At 41.2% G+C, this 26,800-nt stretch overlaps 1 protein-coding gene across 7 annotated transcripts in view; it reads left to right on the plus strand.

The window, feature by feature from the left end:
* ST6GAL1 (ST6 beta-galactoside alpha-2,6-sialyltransferase 1) overlaps positions 1 to 26,800 on the plus strand; it is a 152,087-nt gene that overhangs the window by 93,304 nt on the left and 31,983 nt on the right. For 4 of the 7 annotated variants that reach the window (XM_081234324.1, XM_081234323.1, XM_081234325.1 and 1 more), the window contains 3 exons: positions 6,946 to 7,081; positions 16,951 to 17,572; positions 24,634 to 24,731. In XM_081234324.1, the coding sequence (XP_081090450.1) occupies positions 16,990 to 17,572; positions 24,634 to 24,731 (681 nt within the window). In that variant the 5' untranslated portion in view covers positions 6,946 to 7,081; positions 16,951 to 16,989. The other 3 variants (XM_081234327.1, XM_081234328.1, XM_081234329.1) reach the window with 3 other exon arrangements.

The following is a 26,800-nucleotide window of genomic DNA, read 5'->3' on the forward strand; positions in this document are numbered from 1 at the left end:
TCCCCAACCTCTCATGCTTCAATAACTTAAAAAATACAATAAAAGGGAGTTATTAGAATAATGAACTGAAAAAGACATTTAAAATACAAGCCATATTTTTAAAATTATTAGATTCATCAGGCATAAAATTACTCTTTCAAATTACTATAAAAGTTGATTACACCCAATTTCTATACTTTTCCCATCCTGGATCTAGATAAAGCTTTCTCAGACTAGCACTTCTGATTGCATCAGAATCACTTGGGGGTGCTTGCTAAATGCAGGTTTCTGAGCCCCATCCCAGATCACTTGGAACAGAATGACTGAGGTAGAATTCAGGAATCTGCATTTTACCAAGTAATTTTAATAATGTGCTCTACATCTGATCATCATTGTTCTCTGCAATGCTGCCTCCCCTCTACAGATTATAGAGGATAGTCTAAATAGTGACGTGAACACAGTGTTTTATTCTACTGTCTCCCAACCCCAGCCCTACTATTTTGCTTTTGCTTTTAATTATTAGGGACGTCCTTTCTGTAGAAACTCAGCAACAGAAACTGCTTCCGAACTCATTTTACTGCACGTCAACAAATGTGTTTTGATTGCAAACTACAGGCTGAGTAGAGGGGGAACAGATCACAAGGTGCCCACATCCAGTAGAAAGCAAGTGTCGCTAGAACAAAGTCCAGAACCTGGGGCACTTCGGTGTGTAGAGGTAGGGGAGATGAGGAGGAACCAGCATCAGAGACAGCTGAGGAGGAGTGACCAGTGAGTGGAGAAAACCCAAAAGGGTGTGGGTTTTGGAAGCCAGAAGGGGGAAGTGACCAACTGTGTAAAGTACGGCTGATGGGCTGAGTGAGATAAAGACTCAGCCCTGACCATTTGCTTGGTAGCATGGAGGTCACGGAGGTCTTTGGGGACATGACAAGAGCAGTTTCATCAAGATGAGGAAGGCTTGATGGAGTTGGTTCAAGTGAGAATGGGAAGAGGGAAATTGGAAACAGTGACTACAGATAGTTCTTTCAAGGAGTTCTACTGTAGAGGGAAGAAAAGGAGCAGGGGAAGTGAAATGAGGTCAAGAGGTTTTGTTGGAGGGACAGGGAAATGGAGTTTATTTAGACCTCATGTAATGGCTAAATATGTGACTTTTGTAATGTCATGTATCTTTTTCAGTTAATTCTTTCAGTAACACGAAAACATTGTCAACGTAAGTTTTTTCTTCACACTCTTTCAAACGCTCCCTAATCCCAAATGATATTGTCAAGAAGAGTCTGCAAATCACTCTCGTTCCTTACATAGCTTAATTTGAATATATTTGAAAAAAATGATGCTGCATTTTTTTCATATTTGTTTTTTTTTTTGGCTAAAGTATTTTTATTTATTTATTTATTTTTTGCTGTATGCAGGCCTCTCACTGTTGTGGCCTCTCCCGTTGCGGAGCACAGGCTCCGGACGCGCAGGCTCAGCAGCCATGGCTCACGGGCCCAGCCGCTCCGCGGCATGTAGGATCTTCCTGGACCGGGGCACAAAACCACGTCCCCTGCATTGGCAGGCGGACTCTCAACCACTGCGCCACCAGGGAAGCCCCTGGCTAAAGTATTTTTAAAGTAAATTTCATCTCTACTTCAAATGCGTAGGACTTTTTTCCTAACATAACCACATATATAATCATAATAGTACTATTATTAAACCTACCAAAATTAACAGTGATTTCTTAATATCATATATAATACCCAGTCTATATTCAGATACCCCCATTTCTCCCCAGTGTTGTTCTGTTCAAACCAAAGGTCTGCAGACTGCATGTGATTGTTGTGTTTTTTTTGTGTTTTTTAAGTCATTTGTTTTTTGTGCTCATTGACTTGTTGATGAAACTAGTTTAATTATTCTATAGAATGTCCTGCTTTCTGGATATATCTGGTAAATTAGGGTGTCTTTTAACTTGTTCTTCTTTCTCTTGTATTTCCGAAAAACTGGAATTGCATATAAAGGCTTGATCACTTACAGATTAAACATTTTGGGCAAGAAATTTTCATTCGTGGTGCTATGTGCTTCATACTGTCTCACTTCAGAAGGCAAAAACTGTCTAGGTGTCCCATTGTTAGTGATGCTGAGACTGATCTGGGTCATGAGGTGGCTGCCTCAATCAGGAGAGTTTGTTTTTCTTTTTTTAAAGATAGGAGAAATAAGAGCATACCTATATGCTGATGAGCATGATCTTTGAGAGAAAGATACCTATTGATGCAGAAGAAAAAGGGGGGATTTTTAAGAATGTCTTTAAGTAGACAAGAATGTGTAGGATTTATGGAAAAATGTTGGATATTGCAAGTGTTGGATGCAGCCAATTAATTCATAGTAATGAGATCATTTGGGCATAAGTGCAGGTAAGGTGAGTAGGGGTGGTACAAAAGCTGCGTGTGGAAGTTCTACTCTGGTAGCTTCCTTTTTTTCTATGAGTAAGTAGCAAGTTCATCAGGCAAGGGTGAGGATAAGAGGAGTTTTTAGTGGGGAGGAAGTCATACAATCCTCTAGGACAGTGGCAGATGAATTGACTGGAAAAGTAGCATATCATTGCAGTGGAGCATTAAGGAGCTATTTGCAGTTAGTGATCATGAACTTGAAGTGACATCATTAAGCATCGTTGCATGATTTTTTCTAGCCATGTTCAGCTGCCTGCTTGCAGGTGTGGAGTAGGACAGAGAGTTGGATTTAACCAGGATTGGGGTTTATCCAAACATGTGTGATGAGAGAGGTCAACTGAATGACTGACCATGGAATTTAAGCTGGATAGGAAAGGAAAGGATGGCAAGGAGGAAGTGAGAGACAGTGGGAAGGTAGTAGGATCAAACACAGAAGATTGATAGAGTTGGGTACTGGTTGGACTAAGCTGCAGAGATAGGAGTGGTAATTAGAGAAGGATGCCTGAAATCGAGGCATCCCTTGATGAAGGGAGTATGTTTTTTGGAAATGACAAGATCAAAGCTATGACCCTGGGGGTGAGTTGCTGAGGTCACAGTCATTGGAGTTGACTAGAATAATTCTATTAGTGATTGTTAATGCCACCAAGAGTTATGACAGAAATAGTGTTGGAGAGAATTCTAGTGAGCCGGGAGCTAACATATTCAAGGAATGAGGAAGATTGTCCTGGGTGGAGGAGAAGATACAGCAGCAAGGTGGTCTGCACAGGGTTGCCACAAGGATGGAATGAGTAGGTGCACGTGGAGTTCCCAGCACTGAGCATGGGCTGAGCACAGGCTCAGCAAGTGTTACTGGTTTTCATTCTGGGTCTATATGGCTCCAGAGAGCTGAGCTTAAACTGCTGGGTTTATTTTCACAGGGAGGTTGATTTCTTTTCATTTTAAGACCTTTCTAAGAGGCAGAGCTGCTCACATAGCCATGTGCAACCTGGGGAGGTGGTGAATTTCCTGTCACTCAGTGTACTCACCAGATGGAATGAATACCTGCTACGGTAGTGCTGTAAAGGGGACTCCGGCAATTGAAGGTGATGGATGGGTAGGTGGTGGGGGTGATTCTAACAACTGAAGGACGTGGGGACCGGGAGGAGTGGTGTCTGAGCTAGCCTCATTCTTTCATTCAAACATGACTGAGCACTTCCCAGTTATGGCGCAGAGCCTGGCTTAATGCAGAGGACCAGAGATAATCTTAAAGGTTGGGACAGACCTGCAAACAAGTAAGTGTCATGTGGTCTGATGAGAGCCAGCACAGACACAGCGGAGCTGTGACAATCTCCGTGGGGGTCAAGAAAGGCTTCAGAGTCCAGGGGCACTTGAGCTGGTATAGGAGGCTGAGTGGTCATGGCCCTGTGTGAACAGGGCAGGAAAGGACATTTCAATCAGAAGGCATTCCATGTGCAGGGCTACAAAGGCATGAAAGAGCATGGGACATTTGGAGTGTCACGAGTGAGTTACTCTGGGCAAATTGCCGTCACACCTGTCTCAGTCTCGCATTTGTAAAAATGGGGATAGTAGTGGTATCCACACAGTAGGGGATGGGGAGGGGTAAATGAAGTGACGTGGATGATTTTTGTCACAGTTCCTATTGCAATCCCTTTGGGTGTCTTATCTAACTTGATTATTTAAATAATCCCATGAGATGGGCTCTGTTATTATTAGTCCCATTTTACAGATAAAGAAGCTGAGTTCTAGGGGGTTGAGTAGCTTGTCCAGGGTCATGTAACTGGGGAAAGGCAGAGTTTGGACTCTTGCCCAGCTCAGTCTAATTCCAGAGTTCTTACTCTTAACCCCTAAGCTATAGTCAGTGCTTTGAACATAGCTAGTATTAAATACTTGGTAGCTGTTGTTGTCGTGAGTGCTAAAGTTTCTCCCCCAGAGAGTTGAGGATTCTGTTACCACTTGTATAGCTGGTTGAAGATCACCACTGCTATTATCTCATGAGCAGCGGTGACTATTTTTGGAAGGCCCTCATCATCTACAACAGATATAGATCAACAGTTATACCACTTGTTTCAACTGGTTGATTTTGGGAAATCAACAGTGGGGAGTGATTTTTAATCTCCTTAGAGGGTAAGTTGTTCCGAGCAGATGCGATGTGTGGGAGGAAGATACGGGTTTGCTGCACCCCTCTGATGTCTGTGCACTGAACCCAAATAAAAGTCTCATGCCCCAGCAGCTCATGCATTGAGGGAATGGCAGTGAAGCAGCATATACAGGCAAGAGGCGGCATCCAAAGTGCCGATGACTGCCCAAAGTGTTCTCAGTGAGGCTGCTGAGAAAGACCCCTGTCCTTCAATGGTGTCTGAGGTAAGCATAGACCTCTTAAGGGCTGGCAACACTTTCTTCATTCATTCATTCAACCAATAGCTATTGAGTACCTACCATATGCCAGGCATGCATCTAGGCACTGAGGGTAGTGGTGAAGAAAGGCCAACACTTACAGAGTTTACATTTTTGGTAGGAGGAGACAAATGGTAATCCTGCTTGCATAATCACAAACCCCCTGCCTCAAAGGAAAGTTACATGACATGAAAAGAGGGATAGCTTTCAGAGACATTTTTTATTTTTGGACTCTACCAGGAGGCTGCTAGGGAGGGAGTAAAAATTAATTTAACTTTTTAAGAAAGTAATCATGCCATAGAATTAAGAGCTCATGACTATGAACCAAGTTATTGTACTTCCAGGAAATAAAACTGAATAAATAATTCAAAAGGAGAAAAGGTTAATAATTAAGCTTCCAGCAGTAGGGAAATAATATGCTACATCCACCAGTTAGAATATATACACAATGGTGTGTGAATTTAAGTAGCAACATGAAATAAAATGCTTCAAATATTATAACAAAAAAGTGAAACGCAGAATGTTACCTGTACATATTTAGTCACATTGTGACTAAAAGTTATGCATGTCCAAATATCTAGAAAAAATGTACATGGTTGAGACCTGAAAACAGGTGATGAGCAAACTGAGAAGAGATAAATTCTCATCTTTCAGTTTGACTTTCTTTATGTTGAGTAATTTAGGCAAAACTGTTGGAGATATTGAATTGGTTATAATATTGCTTCTGTTTTATGTTTTAGTTTTTTGGCCGAGAGGCATGCGGGATCTTAGCTCCCTTATCAGGGATTGAACCTGCACCCCCTGCCTTGGAAGGCAAAGTTCTGTCTGACCATGGGACAGCCAGGGAAGTCCTTTAACCATAGATTTTTCACCATTATAAATCATTTTGAAACTGAAAGCTATTTTTCTTTTTGTACATGCATATTGCTTTATAAAACTCATTCTTCATGAATCTTCTTCCAGTTTTCACCACGGCCATGTATGGTAGGGAATTATTTTATATATGAGGAAACTGAAATATATAACCTTTTCTCCCTTTGAATTATTTATTCAGTTTTTTTTCCTGGAAGTACAATAACTTGGTTCATAGTCGTGAGCTCTTAGTTCTATGGCATGATTACTTTCTTAAAAAGTTAAATTAATTTCTACTGCTCTCTTGAAATATACCAACTTCATTACAATCTGCCTGGCAATGAGTATTAATCATTTTGAAAACTGCTGGCTAATGTTAATTTTACAAACTAGTATCTTAATGTTCAGTTATCTCTTTTGAGTTTCTCTCAAGAGTAATCATAATTTCATATGCTCATTAATTGTATTTTCTGTTTTGTGATTTGTCTGTTCATGTTGATTGCCTGTTCATTTCTAGAGGCTTTTACTGTTTGAACCCTTTGCACACCTTGAGTTTATCTTCCTTTTTACTACCGTATTTTTTATTGTATACAAGTTGGAATTTTCATGCAACTGACTATTAAACTTTTCCTTTGTTATTTTTCTACATTCCATCAGAAAGAAGAGAGCCAACAAATATAGAGTTCTATTTTTAGCTTTTAAAAATTATATTTTTAGAATTTTTTCCAACTCTAAGAATAACACGTGTACATTTTAGAAATTTGGAATATACCAAAAAATTATAAAAAATGAAAACCCTCATTACTCCTTATTCTACCATCCAGGGTGTATTTTTTTTTTTGTCCTTTCTCTTTCTCACATGTGAATTCTAAAAAATGTATTTTTTCTGAATTTCAGTTAACATTATACTGATAGAGCTTTCATGTATCATTAAATATTCTTTGAAAATATTTTTTTTAAGTTTGTTTAGAGTTCATTTTGGGATGAACTGAATCCTGTCTTCCCCAAATTGCTGTTTATGTATGCTCAGACCAGAGACTAAACAATCCTTTCTTCCCAGGTTGGTCTGTGGTGCTTGCTCATGTTCTTATCTAGTATCGGACTATTTCTAGGCTCTCTGTGCTGTTTATGGACCCAGAGCACTGTACCTGTAATTGGCTTTTGTCTCTCTTTTTCTGAGCTCTTGGGACTTCCGGGGCGTGTAGCAGACGTCCCTGTCTATCTTGTTAATCTTTAACTCTGCCCCTGCTGGAAAACGGTACTTAACTCATCTTTTTTTTTTTTTTTTTCTCCTTTGTAGATGCTTTTTGATCATCCTGAGAAAAATGAGCCTTGGCCTCCAGACCCAATAAAGCAAACATTCCTCCCATGGGGAATAGTGCTGGTTCCTGAGGACCTGGAGGGCCTGCAGCCCCAGGGGGATTAGCCAGAAGCAGGTAAGGAACACCTGGAGGTGTGGGATATGGAGGCAGCACCGGGGTCCATTTTCTATTTGGGATTGGCACGGCAGAGTGCACTGGTGAGGAGCCACAGAGGGGCTGAAGGTCTGGCTACAACTTTGCTGTTTTCTTCTTCTTTTTTTTTTTAGTCCTTAGTCAATGAGGGGTGGAGATAAGTGATTTGCCTATTTTGCCTATTTCTATAAACTATAAATATAAGATTTAAAGTTATCCTGTAATTCAGTCTAGCTTTTTAAAGCACCTACTATGGCCAAGCCCTGCATTTGCTACTGGGCATCCAGTGATGAGTAGCCTAGGGCGGGAGCCCTACTTTGACTGGGATTTTTCTTTCTGTTGGTTCAGTGTTGGCTTGTTCTCTGTAGGTGATAATGCGAGTTGTTACTTATTCTTCTAGAAGCCTAGTGAGCTCGTAAGTGTTCGTTGATACAGTCCCATCAATTCAAGAACCCTTTATTGAATACCCACTGTGTTCCAGGCATGGTGCCAGGCACTGGAGTGTCAGAAATGAACCAGGAGGAGTTTCCCTCTAGCAGGGGGTCAGCATGAAAGCAAGCATTACTAAACACTAGAGGCAAGCAGCAGGGAGCAAGAACAGTGCTGCTGTTCTTGCTGGGAGAACAAGAAGGGGAGGTAGGCTCCACAGGAGGCCAGAAGCAGAAAGGTAATTCTGTCTGGTTGCCAGGCAAATGGACAAGGGGGGAGATTACAGCAGTGCAGAGTCCTAGAGGCTTAAGAAGGCAATCTGGGATGTGATTGGGAAATTAAAAACTTGGACTGATTTCCCAAAGAATCTGGGGAGAAATATTTACTACTCCTTTCCTTCAGTTTGGGCTGCTTAGATGAAACTTCTTCAAGTCCTTGTCTCTCTAGAGCAGCTTGAGAGATGAGAGTGAAGCTCTAAGTGCCTATGACCAGAAGCTCCAGCCAGCTGGTAGACTTGGAACCTCACCAGAGGGTGGTGGCCAAGAGAATTGGGAGCCTTGACACGAGGTTTCACACGAGTGCCCTGAGGCACTCACGACAGAGCACTGGCCTTGAAGGCTGAGGCTTTCTTAAAGTTGTAAGACTGTGTTATGGTTGAAGGTTTGGGGAATTCTTCTTTCCTGGGAAACTCAACCTTGGAGAGTGGGTGCTGGCAGGAAGTCGAACACAAACCCCTCTGAGCCTCAGCCCAGTGAGACAGTGAACCAGGCGCCACCTCCCTACCTCCTGACTTATTTCACTCATACACATAAAAGTTAAGTCCCAACTCCACCATTTCCAAATCACTCATGAAGCTTTGAAAATTATCTATATTTACAAAACTGTAGTTTCTTCAGTTGTAAGTGGAACTAATAAAATTTTCTCTGCTCATCTCACAGGGTTATACTGGGTCTCATAAACCTAATTGCTGTGAAAGGGTTGCCTGACTGGTAAAACAGTGCACATTAGTAGTGTCAGTGCTGATAGTGAGGGTGTTTATTCTGTGACTTTCCAGCAGTTGTGTCACTAGAGATCCTGATTTCTGAGTCCTAGTTGGTCAACACTGACTATCCACTGTGCTTTTTCACAATGCCTTCTTTAGTCCAAAGACCATGGACTTTTAGTCAGATAGACCTGGGTTGGAATCCTGGTTCTAGCACTGATTAGCTATTGACTTCCGAGAAGCCCTGTATCCTTGCTAAGCCTGTTTCCTCATTTTCTCAAGAGGGGCTGTTAATACCTATCCCATAGTGGTATAGTAAAAATTAAATGAGATAAAGCAGGTAGAGTGCCTACCATATAGTAGGCACTTCTCAAATGCTACTTTCCCTTCTTTTCTAGTTTTTCCTCAGCTGTCTTAGTGTCCTATGATTAGCTGTGTTGGGTGTCTGGGGAAATTGAATTGCTTAGGTTTCTGATGATGCAACAAGCGCCTGCCCCATTTCATCTTATGTTTGAATTCTCCCTCTGTGTACATTTCGTCACTTCCAAAACTTTGGTGGCCCAAGGTAAGCACCCATCCTCCTAGAGTCACTGGTTCCCGAGGTCTGTGGTGGTAGGAAGCACTGTTTGGTGCTTAAATTAGAGTCTCAGTGAGGTGGGATCAAGATGGTGGAGTAGGAGGACCCTGAGCTCACCTCCTCCCACAGTCACAGCAAAACTACAACTACATATAGAACAACTTTCTCTGAGAACGACCTGAAGACTAGCAGAATAGCCCTTATACAATTAAGGATATAAAGAAAAAAACACACCAAGGTGGGTAGGAGGGGGCAGAGACACGATCCAGTCAGGACCAATACCTCTGGCAAGTGACCCACAGAGGAAGAGGGTATCACAAACTTGGAGGTCCTTCCTAAGAGCAAAGGGTTCAAGCCCCACATTGGGGGCCCCAGCCCTGGGGACCAGCACCAGGAAGATAAGCCCCCTTAACTCATTCTCAAACTTATGACTGGGCGAGCTGGAGGGCTGTAGGAAACTGAGACTATGCTCTTAAAGAGCTTGTGCACAAACTTACTTGCTCCCAGTCCCAGTGCAGAGGCAGTGGATTGAAAAGCACTTGACATTCTAGCCAGCCAGCCAAGACCACACCAGCACACCCCAGGCTAACCCTCAGCCTGTACGTGGCTCCTCCAACTGTCCCCCATTTGCCGAGGTGGCAGCCCCTGGTGAACCCTGGGAGAAGTCCTGGCCCACACCAGGCTGTAACTCTAGCCCCTGCAGTTCCAGCACTTCCCAGGATGGCGGCCGCTGGTGCATCCTGGGGACAGATATGTTCCAAATGAAAAACAAGATAAAGCCCCAGAAAAAAAAAAAAAGAAACCAACATAAGTAATTGTAATTTACCTCATACACCATACAGAGTTCAAAGCAAGGGTCATAAATATGCTCACCAAACTCAGGAGAATAGAGGAATATGAGAACTTCAGCAAAGAATTAGAAAATATAAAAAATAACCAGTCACAGATGAATAATACAATAACTGAAATGAAAAAAAAATACACTAGAGGGAATCAGCAGCAGATTAGGTGATACAGAACACGTAAATGATCTGGAAGACAGAATAGTGGAAATCACCCAATCAGAGCATCAAAAAGAAAAAAGAATTTAAAAAATTGAGAATTGTTTACTGGAGCTCTGGGCAACATCAAGCATACTAACATTTGTATTATAGGGGTCCCAGAAGGATAAGAGAGGGGAAAAGGGGTAGAAAAAAAATATTTGATGAAATAATGGCTGAAAACTTTACTAACCTGGGGAAAGAAACAGATATCCAGGTCCAGGAAGAATAGAGAGTCCCAAACAAAATGAACCCCAAAAGATCCATATCACAACATATATTTTTTTCACACTGCAATAGAGATTTATTACTTTTTAAAAATTTTAATTGAAATATAGTTGAAACTAATACAATATTGTAAATCAAGTGTATAGCAAAGTGATTTAGTTAATTTTTTTCAGATTTTATTCCGTTATAGGTTACATATCACGAGGTCATAATTAAAAGGGAAAAATTAAAGACAAAGAGAGAATTTTGAAGGCAGCAAGAGGAAAATGAAGAGTAACATACAAGGGAACCCCCTTAATACTGTCAACTGATTTTTCAGCAGAAACTTTGCAGGCTAGAAAGGAGTGGCATGATATATGTAAAGTGCTGAAAGAAAAAACCCTACAACCAAAGATACTCTACCCGGCAAGGTTGTCATTCAGAATTGGAGAAGAGATAAAGAGTTTCCCAGACAAACAAAAATGTAAAAGAGGTCATCACCACTAAACTGGCCTTACAAGGTATGTTAAGTGAACACCTTCTTTAAGTGAAAAAGTAAGGTTATAGCAAGAAATAAAAAAATATATGAAGGAAGAAAATCTCACTGGTAAAGGCAATATATAGAAAAGGCAATGGATCAACTACTTGAAAATCTAGTATAAAGGTTAAAAGACAAAATTTGTAAAATCAACTGTAACTGCAATAATAGTTAAGGGATACACAAAAGATGTAAAATATGATGTCAAAAATATGAAATATTGGACAGTAAAAAACAGAGCTTTTAGAATATATTGAAAATTAAATGACTACCAGATTAAAATAAATCTATATCTATGTATCTATCTATATATAAATATATGTGAACTTCATGGTAACCATAAAACAAAACTTACAGTAGATACACACACACACACACCACACATAAAAAAAAAGAGAGAAAAAAAAAGAAACAGCACCAAAGAAAAGCATCAAACCACAAGAGAAGAGACTAAAAGAAGAAGAAAAGAACAGAGAAGAACTACAAAAACAACTTGGAACAGTAACAATGGAAATAAGTACACAGCTATCAATAATCACTTTAAATGTAAATGGACTAAATACCTCAGTCAAACGACATAGGGAAGCCAAATGGATTAAAAAAAAGGCATATATATATGCTGCCTACAAGAGACTCACTTCAGAATTAAGACACACAGACTGAAAATGAAAGGATGGAAAATGATATTCCATGCAAAAGGAAATGGAAAGAAATCTGGGGTAACAATACTCATATCAGACAAAATAGACTTTAAAACAAAAATTATAACAAAAGACAAAGAAGGGCATTACATAATGATAAAGGGGTCAGTCTCAGAAGAGGACATAACATTTGTAAAGATAGGAACACCTAAATTCTTAAAGCAAATATCAATAAACCTAAAGGGAGAAATTGACAGTAACACAATAATAGTAGGGGGTTTTAATACCCCACTTACATCAATGGATAGATTATCCAGATAGAGAATCAATAAAGAAACATTGGCCTTAAAACACATTAGGCCAAATGGACTTAATAGATATCAATAGAACATTGCATCCCAAAACAGCAGAATACACATTCTTTTAAAGTGCACATGGAACATTCTCCAGGGTAGATTACTTGCTAGTCCACAGAACAAATTTCAATGAATTTAAGAAGACTGAAATCATATCAAACATCTTTTCAAACAGTGGTATGAAACTGGAAATCAATTGCAGGAAGAAGACTGGAAAAACACAAATATATAAAGACTGAACAACATGCTACTAAAAACCAATGGGTCAATGAAGAAATCAAAGAAGAAATAAAAAGGTACCTTGAGATGAGTGTCAATAGAAACATAATAATCCAAAATCTATGGGATGCAGCAAAAGGAGTTCTAAGAGGGAAGTTTATAGTGATACAGGCATACCTCAAGAAATAAGAAACATCTCAAATAAACAACCTAACTTTACACCCGGAGGAATCACAAAAAGAAGAACAAAGCTCAAAGTTAGTAGAAGGAAGGAAATGATAAAGATCAGAGGAAAAATAAATGAAATAGAGACTAAAAAATCATAGAAATGATCAATGAAACGAAGAGCTGGTCCTTTGCAAAGATAAATATAATTGACAAAACTTGAGCTAGGCTTATTAAGAAAAAAAGAGAGAGGGCCCAATTGAATAAAATCAGAAATGATAGACAAGTTACAACCAATGTCACAAATACAATCAGAATACTTTGAACAATTATATACCAACAAATTGGACAACCTATAAGAGATGTATAAATTCCTAGAAACATAAAGTATTCCAAGACTGAATCAGGAAGAAATAGAAAATCTGAACAGTTCAATTTCTAGCAATGAAATTGAATCAGAAATCAATCAAACAAAAAAAACAACCCAACAAACATTAGTTCTGGACCAGACAGCTTCACAGGGGAATTACCAAACATTTAAAGAAGAGTTAATACCTATCCTTCTCAAACTATTCAAAAAAAAAAAAAATAGAAGAGGAGGGAACACTTCCAAACTCCTTCTATGAGGCCAACTTTACCCTGATACACAAACTAAAAAAGACACTACAAAAAAAGAAAATTACAGGCCAATATCCCTGATGCATAGATGCAAAAGTCTTCTTCAAAATATTAGAAGCCGAATCTAACAATACATTAGAAGAATCATACATCATGATCTAGTGAGATTTATTCCAGGGATTCAAGGATGGTTCAATATCCACAAATCAATGTGATATACTTCATGAACAAAATGAAGGCTAAAGATCACATGATCATCTCAATAGATGCATTTGCCCAAATTTAACATCCATTCATGATAAAAACTCTCCACAAAGTGGGTATAGAGGGAACATCCCATTTATAATAATAATTATTATTATGATAAAGGCCATTTATGACAAACCCACAGCTAATATCATACTCAACAATGAAAAGCTGAAAGCATTTCCTCTGTGATCCCCACTCTCATCACTTTTATTCAGCATAGTACTGGAAGTCTTAGCCACTGCAATCAGAAAAGGAAAAGAAATAAAAGGAATCTAAATTGGAGGGGAAGAAGTAAAACTATCACTATTGGCAGGTGACATGATTTTATGTATAGGAAACCCTAAAGATGCCACCAAAAACTTAGAACTAATCAATGAGTTCAGTAAAGTTGCAGGCTACAAAATTAATATACAGAAATTTCTTGCATTTCTATATACTAATAATAAATTATCAGAAAGAGAAATCAAGAAAAGAATCCCATTTACAATCATATCACAAGAATAAAACACCTAGGAGTAAATTTAACCAAGAGGGTGAAGACCTATACTCTGAAAACTATGACATTGATAAAAGAAATTGAAGACAACACAAACAAATGGAAAGATATACTGTGCTTGCTCATGGATCAGGAGAATTAATATTGTTAAAATGTCCATGCTACCCAAAGCAATCTACAGATTCAATGTAATCCTTATCAGAATACCCATGACATTTTTCACATATCTAGGACAAGTAATCCTAAAATTTGTATTGAACCACAAAAGAACCCAAATAACCAAAACAATTTTGAGAAAGAACATAGCTAGAGGTGGTAGGCTCCCTGACTTCCAACTATACTACAAAGCTGCAGTAATCAAAACAGTATGGTACTGGCAAAAAAAAAAAATCAGACACATAGATCAATGGAACAGAATTGAGAGACTGAAATAAACCCATGCACATATGGTCAGTTAATGTCAGACAAAGAAGACAAGCGCTCACCACCACTAATCATCAGGGAAATGCAAATCAAAACCACAATGAGATAGCACCTCACACCTGTCAGAATGGCTATCATCAAAAGGACAAGAAATAAGTGTTGGCAAGGATGTGGAGAAAAGGATACCCTTGTACACTGTTGGTGAGGATGTAAATTTGTGTGTCCACTACAGAAAACAGTATGGAGTTTTCTTAAAAAATTAAAAATAGGGCCACCATACAATCCAGCAATTCCACTCCTGGGTATTTATCCTAGAAAAACACTAATTCAAAGATTTATGCACTCCAACGTTCACTGCAGAATTATTTATAATTTGTAGTTGCCAAGATATGGAAGCATCCTGAGTGAATGGATAAAGAATATGTGATATATATATATATATATATATATATATATATATATATACACACACACACACACACAATGAATATTACTCAGCCATAAAAAAGAATGAAATCTTGCATTTTGAGATATGGATGGACCTAAGAGGTATTATGCTAAGTGAAATAAGTGAAATAAGTCAGACAGAGAAAGACAAATACTGTATGTTTTCACTTATATGTGGAATCTAAAAAACCAACCAAACAAAACAGAAACAGACTCACAGACACAGAGAACAATCTAGTGGTTGCCAGAGGGAAGGACAATGGGGGGGGGTGGAATGGGAGAAATAGGTAAAGGATATTTGAGGTACAAATTACCAGTTATAAAATAAATAAGTCACAGGGATGTAATGTACCGCACAGAGATTATAGTCAATAATATTGTAATGGTGGTACATAATCTATAAAAATATCGAATCACTACATTTCCTACCTGTAACTAATATTATCACTGCACTGTACTTCAATTATAATTATACTTTAGTTATACTTGGTGAAGGCCCTGAAGTTCAGGTTGATGAGCCACGGCCAGTGCTCCACTCCACCATCGTTTGCTGTCCCACATTGCCTCAGTGGCCCTCATGCCTAGGGGCTGCTCTAACCTTCTGTGCCTTTACATTTACCTAGTTCAAAGCCCATGAACACCATTCTCGTTTGGTCTTCCCAGCACTCAGTGAATGAGACAGGGCAGAGATGGTTACTACACAGAAACTTAGGTGCAGAGAGGTTAAGAGGCTTGCCTAGTGTCACCAAGAATGGGGACAAGAAGCCAGGTTTTGTGATACCCAGTTCAGTACTCCTACCACTTTATCCCTGATATCCTTAGGAGCAGGCTTCATTGAAATGGACTATAGATGTTTTTTTCTGAATTTTTTTAAATTGAAGTATAGTTGATTTACAATGTTGTATTTATTACTGTTCTATTGATTCCTAATCAGTTAGCAAAACCCTGGGGGTGATTGCTTAGACTCATTACGGTAAATAAACCTAGATACTTAGGGAAGAATTTAATGTTTTCCAGAAGATACAGACATTGTTTGAGTTCAAAGTACTCCATTTTCCATTCAGTTTCACAATAAATTCTGGGAAAACTAAGTAGGTCTTTACCCAGATATAAAGGGGCCTGTTCAGGCTCTATTTGCTTAGTGATATCCATTTTCCAGAACTTTCAGCAGTCCTATACATGATACAGTGAAAGGGTCATGGATTAGGGAATCAAGTGCACTTGGATTTGAATCTCAATGCTACCATTCACTCAGCTCTATGATCCTAGGCATTTCTCTTAATTTCTCAGAGCCTCAGGTGGCTTATTTATAAAAATCGAGATTATAGCACCTTCATGGGTGGTAATGGTCAGGGCCTTTCTGCACAGCTCAGGAGATGCCCTTCATATTAGATTATTATAAACACAGTGTTCACTGAAGTTGTACATCACAGTGCCCCCGGTTTATGATGAAACTGAATGAAATAACCTCTTGTATGCTTAATGCATTTTTGTTTTCATTTCCTTAATTGGTCACGTATCTGCTATTTTACCAGGAGTTCCCATCTTCCACCGTGAGGTGGGTCAGTTTCCTGCCACTTGCTAGTACTCATGCAGAACTCCATAAACCTGAATGTTATATTGTGAAGCTGACCCTTGGCTTTCTTCTCACGCAGGGGTCTAGCACCAGAGCCCTTAGAGCAGTGGTCCCTGACCTTTTTGGCACCAGGGACCAGTTTCATGGAAGACAATCTTTCCATGGATGGGAGGGGGAGGGCGGGGTGTGTGGGGATGGTTGGTTCAGGCGGTAATGCGAGCCACGGGGAGCGATGGGGAGCAGCAGATGAAGTTTCGCTCGCTAGCCCGCCACTCACCTCCTGCTGTGTGGCCGGTTCCTAGTAGCGGTCCTCGGCCCGGGGTTTGGGGACCCCTGCCTTAGAGAGATGCATCACAAACCTATGACACTTGTCTATGGCAAGAGGTCTCTTTCTGGCAATTTTAAAAGGAGGCTGGGCCTTTTTAGGGAGTTTGGCTTCTTGTGATGTAGACCCCTCAGCCTGCTCTGTCTTTTTCTTTTAGTTTTTCAAGCATGTATGCCTTCCCTGAACAAATCGTGTAAGGCCCTACAAACCAAATGTATAAAATGTGATTCCTGACCTCAAGAAGCTCAGAGAGCAGTCAGGGAGCTAGACCAAGACAACAGGAAACTAAGATTCAGGGAGTACAAAGGAGTGGTGTGCAAGTCCATAAAGTGCTCACAGCTCGGAGAGGAAGATGGGAGTGTCTGAGCACTACTTTCTACATTTCAAGCCCAAACTGAGGGTGATTTTTTTTTTTTTTTAAGACTTGCTGAAGGTTGCAGACCTGGTGGGAGATGGACCTGGACTGGAATTCAATTCTTGTCACTCTAAAGCCATTGCTCAGCCCGTCATTACTTTTAGATATTCTTTACATCATTTTCTGCCTTGTCTCACTTTTTTTTTAGGCCTGTTTTCCCGCTCAGGACAGCGTGGCTTCCTTGAACATGTCTTTCGTTATGACTCACACTAACTTGAAGAAAAAATTCAGCTGCTGTGTGCTGGTCTTTCTCCTGTTTGCAATCATCTGTGTATGGAAGGAAAAGAAGAAAGGGAGTTACTATGAGTCCCTTAAACTTCAAACCAAGGAATTCCAGGTGTTGAGGTTTGGCTCCCAATCTGTGTCTTCAAGCGGCACCCACAACCCCCAGAGGGGCAGCCAGGCCCTCAGTGGTCCCAAGGCCAAGCCGGAGGCTACCTTCCAGGTGTGGAACAAGGACAGCTCCACCAAAAACCTTATCCCCAGGCTGCAAAAGATCTGGAAGAATTATGTGAGCATGAACAAGTACAAAGTGTCCTACAAGGGGCCAGGGCCTGGTGTTCAGTTCAGTGCAGAGGCCCTGCTTTGCCGCCTTCGGGACCATGTGAACGTTTCGATGGTAGAGGCCACAGATTTTCCCTTCAACACCTCTGAATGGGAGGGTTACCTGCCTGAGGAGAACATTAGGACCAAGGCTGGGCCGTGGGGCAGGTGTGCTGTTGTCTCATCCGCGGGATCTCTGAAGTCCTCCCAACTGGGTCAAGAAATAGGTGGGTTCTGGGCTGTTAAGACTGTTATCCGAGCAGCCAGTGCTCACTCACTTGGAGCATCTGGGCATGTGGGCAGTACTGGAGACCAGGAGTCCCAGTATGGCTCCATGGACTGGCGGAGTGGGCCCAGATCAGTGCTACTCAACTGTCCTTCAGGAGTCAGAGGTGGCACGGGGGCAGTGGAGAGGGTGGGGATCCAGTCTTCCAGCACCTCTATCAACTAGAATGGCTTTATTTTGATCTGTCTTAAATATGGGTGTTCCACAGAAGATTTTGTTTGAAAAGAAAGTTCCACTGCTACCAATAAGCAAAACACTACATTGACATTTAAAAATCTTTAGAGCATAGATCTCTACTTTTCCTTCAGGTCCTGAAATCCTATAATTTACTGATTAATTAGCGACTAATTGTCTCTTTTGGCCTCAACTACCTGGGTAATTTTTAGGTTTTCTCTTTGAAAAGAATTAATTGGGGACTCTGGACCAACTTCAGGAAGGTCCATAAATCCCTAAAATCACTTGCAGAAATATGTGCTCATTAGGAGTGTATAACATGTGTGTATATGTGTAAATCAGTCTGCATTTTCCCAAAGAGAGAGTCCATAGCTTTCAGTTGTGACCCCAAAAAAGGTTAAAAATCACTGGCCAGAATATATCAGTTTGCTTTTCTTGAAATTCTTCGCAGTTAATAAAGATTTAGGGATAAATTAGGAGCTTGGGATTAACATATACACACTATATTATATATAAAACAGATAACCAACAAGGACCTTCTGTATAGCACAGGGAACTATGCTAAATATTTTGTAATAACCTATAAGGGAAAAGAATACGAAAAAGATTCACTGAATCACTGTGCTGTACACCTGAAACGAACACAACATTGTAAGTCAACTATACTTCAGTAAAAATAAACAAAAAAAAAAAGACAGGAAGTTTATCCAGATTTGTAAACATGTGTACAACACAGAGCTATGGATTTGCCTAAAGCTCCTTCGTTCCCTTATTTTGAGAGGATGTGTTTTCCTTGATTGCAAAATGAATCAGGCTAAAGAAAGCAAAGCACAGGAAGCCTAGCTCTTCTGTCAGGCTCTGGAAGGTACTGGAGCAGGTGAGGTCATGTGTCTCCTTTTTTATTTCCTTCATATAACTGCCAAGAAAAACGGTCTGAAACCAAGCACAGGCTCTCAAAATAAGAAAAGGAGAAGCAAATTGGATTCTCTAGAGCAGAAAGAAGTGGTGAGATCATATTTCATAACTTTCCAAATAGGCAGCACTTTGGAAGAAAAGCTGCCAAGATAACCAGTTCCACCCCAACTTCTGCTTCTGCTTTTGCTCCTTTGGTTTCTTTTGGACTTCGTTTTCTAGAAACTAAATGTAATTGGTTTTTGTTCATCCATAATGGAACTACATTTCTTTCTTTCTTCCCAAGTCATTATAGTCTGCCTGGCTGGAATCATGCTGCAGTTTCAGGCAGAGCCTAATACTCCCATGAATTGGAAATATAATCTTTATTTTTATGCACTCCATAAAATGTTGGAGTTTTATGGATTTAACTAAACATTAATTAAAATAACCTTTTTCTATAGACTGGAGTTATAATTTCAAATATGTATTTCCATGGAAGGATTTTGATCCTGAGATCTAACAAAAATTGCGTGCTATACTTCAAATGTTCTGCCTTTTATAGGGTTATTTCCTTTGGGCATTTAGTCTAACAAAAATTTTAAGGAATTCATTCATGTATTCTTTTATTCAGCCATGGACTCATCAACAATACCAAATAGGAACTTAGAATACAAAGAGGAGAGGGAAAGGAAAGGCCCTTTGTTAAAGGCCTCTGAGCCCGACAGGCCCCAGCCTTCCCACTACACCTGGAATTTGTCCAGCTTAGTCCCAACTGTTGAACATATCAAATGGTTTCAAACTGTTTGCTCTTATAAATAGTACTGCTAAGGAGGTTTTGGGGAAGACCACTTAAGTGACTACTACTGCCCTCCAAAGGGGAAATGTCCTCAGGAGTGGCGGTAGAAGATCAAAGTAAGATATGTTTTATGGCTCTTTTTTTTTTGGTCCATTACAAAATTGTTTACCAGAGGGAGTGTAACAATGTGTTGTGTCTCCAGCAGCCCCACAAACCAGCCAATGGTGGGCACAGTCATTTTCAATTGTTTTTGATACGCATACATGTAAAGTATCTTAGATTTGTTTGAATATTCATTTCAAGCAATAGCACATTTTTAAAATATTAGAATTAATAGGAGTAACATGTATGGTGTACCTGCTGTGTGCATAACAAGCCTTGCTCTTTTAATCCTCCCAGTAATCCTACGCAGTAGGTACGATTATTGCTCTCATTTTACTCAGGAGCTAAGTGCGGACACTCAGAGAGCTTACGCAGCTGGTTAACGGTAGACGGGGATTGAAACTGGGGTGTTTGACTCCGAGGGGCCCACACTTAGCCTCATCACTGCTCTTGCGCCTCATGGTGATTGTAGCTTTATAATAATGAATGAATCCCTTTTCAGGTTAAAATAATCCCTTGATACTCTTCTGACTTGCTCCCCTGGAAGAGAGGAGAAGAGCATTCTGAACTGAGGCAAAAGCAAGAAGCAAAGGCTGCATGGAAAAATGTGCAGAGAATGTTTAAGCATCACAGATAATCCTGTTTGCCTGGGACGTAGGGCCCCACAAGGTGAAGAGGGCTGAGCAATGAGGTCAGAAAGGTAGCTGGGGGTAATTTCTTAGAGAATGTTGATGGTCTTAAGGACTTTGGATTTCATTCTTTAAGCCACGAAGAGCCCTAGAAGGTTTTTGAGCAAGCGAGTGATGGGATCATGTGTGTTTTGGAGAGATTTCTCGTTTCTCTGAGTCCCCTTCTCCATGGGGACTGCTGTATAGCCTCTCTGCTGTTAGGAACTATCGTCATATCCAAGTGAGAAGCACCAGGCCTGTTGAACAGTGGTAGTGGAGGTGGGTTGAAATGGTCTGACATGAGAGGCATCATGATGTAGAAGAGACAGAACTTGGTTCTAACTAGAAATGACCTTGAGTGAGAGGCAGGAGCCAGGGTCTCTGGCTTGGGAGCAGGCTATATTGTATCACAGGGGAACATGCTTCTGGAGGAGGACAGGTTCCATCTTGGATGTGCTGAGTCTGAAGTGTTTGTGGCTTTCCCTTCATAGATATCTATGCAGTTGGGTATTTTCTTCCAGGAAAAAGTGTCAAGGTGGGAGATCAGATTTAGGAGTCATTTGTATCAAGGTGATAGTTGTAGCCCAGGAAAGAGGACTGATGAGAAAACCTAGAAAAAAAGTTTACATTTGAAGGACAAGGAAAGAACAGTGACAAGATAGATAGATAAATAAATACATACATACATACAAATTCTGAAGGGCCAGCGAGAAGGGCTGGAAGAGAAGTAGGCATGTACCATATGATGGAAGGCAAGGGTGGGGGATGGAATTTGGGCATATTTGGGGGCAGATGGAGTTCTTGGGCAGAGTGAAGACTGGGTTGAGCAGCTCAGAGAGCATGATTGTTTATATCAGGGGTGAGCAAACTTTTCTTATAAAGGGCCAGATAGTAAATATTTTTGCTTTTGAGGACATACAGTGTCTCTTACAATGACTCTGCTATTTTAGTGCAAAATCAACCATAGACAGTAATAAATGAATGTACCTGGCTAAGTTCCAATAAAACTTTATTTACAAAAACAAGGCAGGTCAGATTTGGCCTGTGGGCCATAGTTTGCCAAACCTGATCTGTATCATATCTAGTTTTCCTAACCAGAATCAGAATGTAGTCTTCCATACATGGTTATATGATTCATTAAGCTAACTGGAAAATATAAGATATGTTTGGTCCAAATAATGATAAAATTTCTTTCACCACAATTTCTAGCTGTTTAGAGTTCTTATACCTCGACACAGTAGATTTTGATGTATTTATGAATTTACTAACAAGCTGATTCTATTGAATTTTCTAGGCATGCAGTTATATCATGTGCATATTGTGGTGCATTTATTCCTTCCTTTTCTAATTTGCATCTTTTTCTGCTAATTCTAAGTTACAGAGAAGTGGAGGCCCCTGTTTTCTACAGCCTTCCCCCTTCAAGGCTTGTTTTCTGGGGTCCCAGTAGCTGTGGAATTTTCCTAGGTATTTCCTGGAGACCTATTTGAGGTTGAAAGTCTTTTAGTTTTCAGTAGCAATAACAAAGGACAGTTTGGCAAACAAGGATCTGATCCCTTTTATTATAAGCTCAAATTTAGTGGTCTGTTTTAAAGTTCTCTTCTTTGATTGATTTTTTTTTTAAATCTTAGAATAAAATCCAAACTTCATACCTGGCCTCCACAGCCTGCATGTTCTGCTTCCTGCCAACCTCTCTCATTGCACTTTTTATTTTTTCTTTCCTTCACTCACTTGTCCCCAGCCAAGTCCTTACCCTCCTTGGGGTCTTGACACTGCTGTGTCCTTTGGCTGGAATTTACTTTCCTGGGCCCTTCCCATGCCCTATGGGTCTCAGCTCAGACGCAGTCCCTGAACAATCCCTCCATCTAGAGGAGATTCCCTTGGGGTCTCTGTTACACAGCTCAGTTTATTCGTGTCATAGTATTTTTTGTTAATTTTTATTTTTTAATGGAAGTATAGTTGATTTAGAATGTTTCAGATGTACAGCAAAGTGATTCAGTTATATGTGTGTGTGTGTGTGTATATATATATATATATATATATGTATATTCTTTTTCAGATTCTTTTCCATTATAGGTTATTATTTTGTGCCATAGTATTAATCACAATCTGTAATTATCTCGAATGTGGGTTGTTGTGCTTATCTATTGTCTGCCTCCTTGCAGTAGATTTCGAGGTCTCTAAGGGCAAGGACCTTGATTTCATGCTCACAACCATTGTCTCCAGCACGTAGAACTGTGTCTGACAGAGAGTACGAGCTTTATCAGTATTTATTGAAGAAATAAAAGCATTCTCCTTTCTCATGGTCAACACCAAGGACCTATCTCAAGCCTCCTGTGCTGGGCGTTCTCCATCTGCCCCACCAAATTCACTCTCCACACTTTCCTATGACTCTGTGCCCGGGGAAATAGAAATTTGGACTGTGTCAACTGGGTGTCCTTGCTCTCTGGCTTTGATTTGGGACTGGACAGTAGTAACGCTGGTACAAAACTGAGAAGAAGAAGGAGAGTGAGGCCAGGGTGTCTGTCCCCCTCCTCCCCGCCCTTGCAGAAGGAACCTGTAACCACAGGCTCCTTCTCTCCCTTGACTGTAAGTTTCAGCCCCTTTCAGAGAGCCCTGTCTGTGTCTCCCCTTTTCCCTCCAGGCCTGGAAGTCAGAGGGGAGGAGGAGAGGCTGGGGTAATGATTCCCTTCGCAGTTCCCACCAGGTGGGCTTCCTCAGGGGGGTCTCTGCTCCTCCTGCCGCCTTAGGTGTAGGGGTGGGATTGGTTCCCTGCTGTGGCCAAGCCTGGGGTATGGTCCCTTTCCTTGTCCATCTCTACCTTGTTAAACTCGACCTACAACTTTGTAAATAGTCTTTTTATTTTGACTCTCAATGACTCCATTTGAGCTTGTCATTCTTGTCTACTGGGACTCTCAGGTTTATTCACCTGTGAAATGGGAATGTTGACCAAGTGGAGTTTCTGATAAATCAACATTTCTAGTGTGGTTACTACTGGTCACTTTTGAAATCAGTGACTGATTCTGACAAAACTTGTTGCAATCTGAGTTGTGTAAAGGTAAACTTCCTGCTCGATTTGCCGTTCTGTGTGCCTGTCCTGTTATCTGATAATGTTTGGACTATGGGCATCTCATGTAACTTTTAAACCATTTTGATAAAAATTTTGTCCTGGGATTGAGGCTAGGGTTGTTTTTGTGAATGAGATGTCTAGATTCCTGAGGTTTGGTATATACGTTAGAATTGAAATAAAGAGGGAGACTTTCTTTCCTTAATTCTGTGGGTATTTTCCATTAGATCCTCTTACATTGAGCCAAAATCCACTCCTACCCCTCTTCTCCTGATGCCACCTTTGGGCATGAAGAACCACCCCAAATAAACCCGCACAGAGAGAAACAGAACAACAGAGGTTTGGGCTGACCTCCAAATCTTGTGCAGATTTCAGTGGTGAACCGAAGTTTGTTTGATAAAATAAGCTTGAGATGAGCTCTCACAGGATCACAGAGGCTCAGGGTTAGGATGGATCTTAGAAGTCATCAGTTCCCTCCCCCATCAGATTGGTCATTGCCAGGCAGAGAATCTTCTCCAAGTCTTCCAAACACTACTTAAACAGCTAGAAGGACAGAGAACCAGAGCTGGGGAGTGAGTAGATCTTTAAAAAGATGGTCTGTTTGATCCTGGCTGGATTTAAGACATTGTTTCTGACAAAGAGCTTTTTAAAATTTTAATAGAAAATATGGGGTTTAGTTTAGCTCTATGACCTCTTTTCCACCTCTGCCACCACCCAGGTTTGTGACCCTTCCTGGGGCTCGTGTTCCTAAATGGGACACTTCAGGGGCTGTCTTGGATGCCATAGTGAATCTCTTTCATTTGCTGTGCACTGAAAGCTTTTCAGAATGCCATGGGGTACTTTGCACTTGTGGGTTAGACCAAGCTTATGGTAGGATCTTCATTTTTCTGACAGGGATAGAAGTATGACCTACTGTTAATACCAAGAAAATCTGATTTGCTCCTTTGGTAACTGGAATAGTGATTCCACTATGAGTCGTGCACTGGCCCTGTCCACGTTGCCCCTGTGCCCGGGCACAATGGCATCATTGAGTGGATTTCGGGAACACCACCATATGGACCTCTTTAGCCTTCGCAGTGGTTGGGCAGAGAGTTGGTCACCTCTGTCTGTGAACTTTACCCGATTGCGCTATACAAATATGATCATTGTCCCCTGTGTACCAGGATGAGATAAAGATTAGGATGTATTATTCTCTTGCCCCTCCCCTTCCTCCTGCCCTCTCTCCCTCCAGACAGCTCTCTGCATATTGCTGATGCTCACATCGTCATCACTGCTGATGTGTTCTGTTTCCTTGTGCTTTATAGATGATCATGATGCAGTCCTGAGGTTTAATGGGGCACCCACAGCCAACTTCCAACAAGATGTGGGCTCGAAAACCACCATTCGCCTGATGAACTCTCAGGTAAAATTTCTTCTGTGCAGAAGTATAGTGAGAGAAGTTTCCTTCCTAACACAATCATGGACGGTGCTGAGTAGAGTGCGGTGGTCAGTACAGAGACTCTGCAGTTAGCTTGCCTGCCATCTAAACCAGCTTTGCCTCTCTTAGCTAAAAGATCATGCCTAAGTTACTCACGCCTCTGTTTACTCATCTGTAAAGAGGGGAGAATAACAATACCTTCCTCACAGGGTTGTTGTGAGGAATACACGAGAAAATCCGCGGGCTCTGAAGTAGAATGTATTTACAAGGAGCACATCAAAGCCACTGGCTTAATTAAGTCCCTTGCCCTTCCTGCATCCCGGCTTCCTCATGGAGAAAGAGAAGACAGTGATTCCATGATCCAGCCTGGCACTGTGGTCATGGGAAAGCCCCTGTGGCATTAGTCTGCATTACTGGAGGCGTCCAGTGTCCAGAGAAAGCTGAGTTCTGCTGTCCCTGTGGCCACAGGTCACATCCAGTGTGTTGCCTGAGGGACAACAGAGGATATCCAGGGAGAGAGATGAGTGTCATGAAAAGTAAATGAAGCAATGAACGTGGGTGTGCTTTATATGCTGTAAAACCTTATCCAAGTATAAGACAGCATCACAGTGTAATTGATGTGTAATACAGCATTACAATTCAGGTATTACCTCATGAATCCCCCTAGACTATTCATTTCCTGAAGTATTTCCAGGTAGCATATGCTGATTTCTCTATACTAATGGGAACTTGAGAAGTACTCTTGCCACAAAGTTCTGCTAATGGATTGAATGAGTGGAAAAAACTGGATTGCACATATATCAAAAATAGCATGATAGGGCTATAAACCCATTCACCTCACCCCCGACCACCAATGTTTGTCTTTTTTCTGAGTATACGTGTAAGCCTTGGTGGGGGGTTTATGTCAGTGTTTAGACTCTGTACACTTTCTAGGGCTCGTGGGTGTGGATTGGGTCCTGGAAGTGACCCTAAGTGCCCCTTCAGGACCGTCCCAGCAGAATATGCATTTCTCCTCCCCTCTGCCAGGCCTCCACTTCCCTGTTTCTCTCAGCAATCTCTTCACTGCCTCACCTTCAGGAACGCACCATCTGGGCAGAAGCTGCTTCCTGCATGGCCTGCTTTCCACCTGAGGCCCACAGTCCTAGGAACCTTTTTATGATGGGACTTAACTCCTTTGCAAGAGGCCACCATCTTGTTTTCGATTCTTCTTCTAATACTTCTGTTATTATTTGGATGAGGATGATGTTGTCACTTTCTAACACTGTAACATCCTCCAGCAGCCTCTCTGTGCTTCTAATACCTGTTTCTGTTCAACCTTATGTTTGGTGTTTTTACATTACTTTTATGATAAGCTATAAGAGGGCAGGTTAAAAGAAATAGATTGGTCAGCAAGAGAGTCTCTGGAGCAAGTGGCACTTGAGCTAGACTTTGAGAGATGGGCAGGTTCTAGAGAAACAGTACTAGGAAGGCATCCAAACAGTGGGATTGGCAGGACAGAGCTGCACAGGAGACGAGGGGGCACTCAAACAGCCCTGGCAGGGTGGGGATGGGGTCCGGATTCGTGTTGCACCACAGAGGGAGGGGAGGCTGGAGCTTCATGGCTGCTCAGACTCTGGCAAGTCTAGAAAATCAGGCAGAGGGGTTGGGATGAGCTTTCCCTTCTTCCTCCTGTCCCTTCTTGTGCTGCGCAGTCACAGAAACCTGGAGCTGGAGGGCTCCCCAGGGAATGCTAATGCCTAACTTCTGCTTCTGTATAAGATGGTACCTAAATACCCAGGAGAAAGGTTTACTCATCCTTGCTTCCTAACACAAACAGGGACGGTGCCGCGCAGAGCGCAGTGGTGAGTACAGAGACTGCAGCTGGCCTGACTGCCGTTGAAACCAGCTCTGCCCCTCGTAGCTACACGATCACGCCTAAGCTCCTTAGGCCTCTGTAAAGAGGGGAGAGGGGAGAATAACAGTACCTCCTCACAGGGTTGCTGTGAGGAACAAGTGCGAAGATCCACGCAAAGCATTTAGCGGCCGGCACTTATACATAAGTGTTACCTGCTCTG

This window comes from Mesoplodon bidens (assembly GCF_964165515.1).
Source record: "Mesoplodon bidens genome assembly, chromosome: 5".
NCBI lineage: Eukaryota > Metazoa > Chordata > Mammalia > Artiodactyla > Ziphiidae > Mesoplodon > Mesoplodon bidens.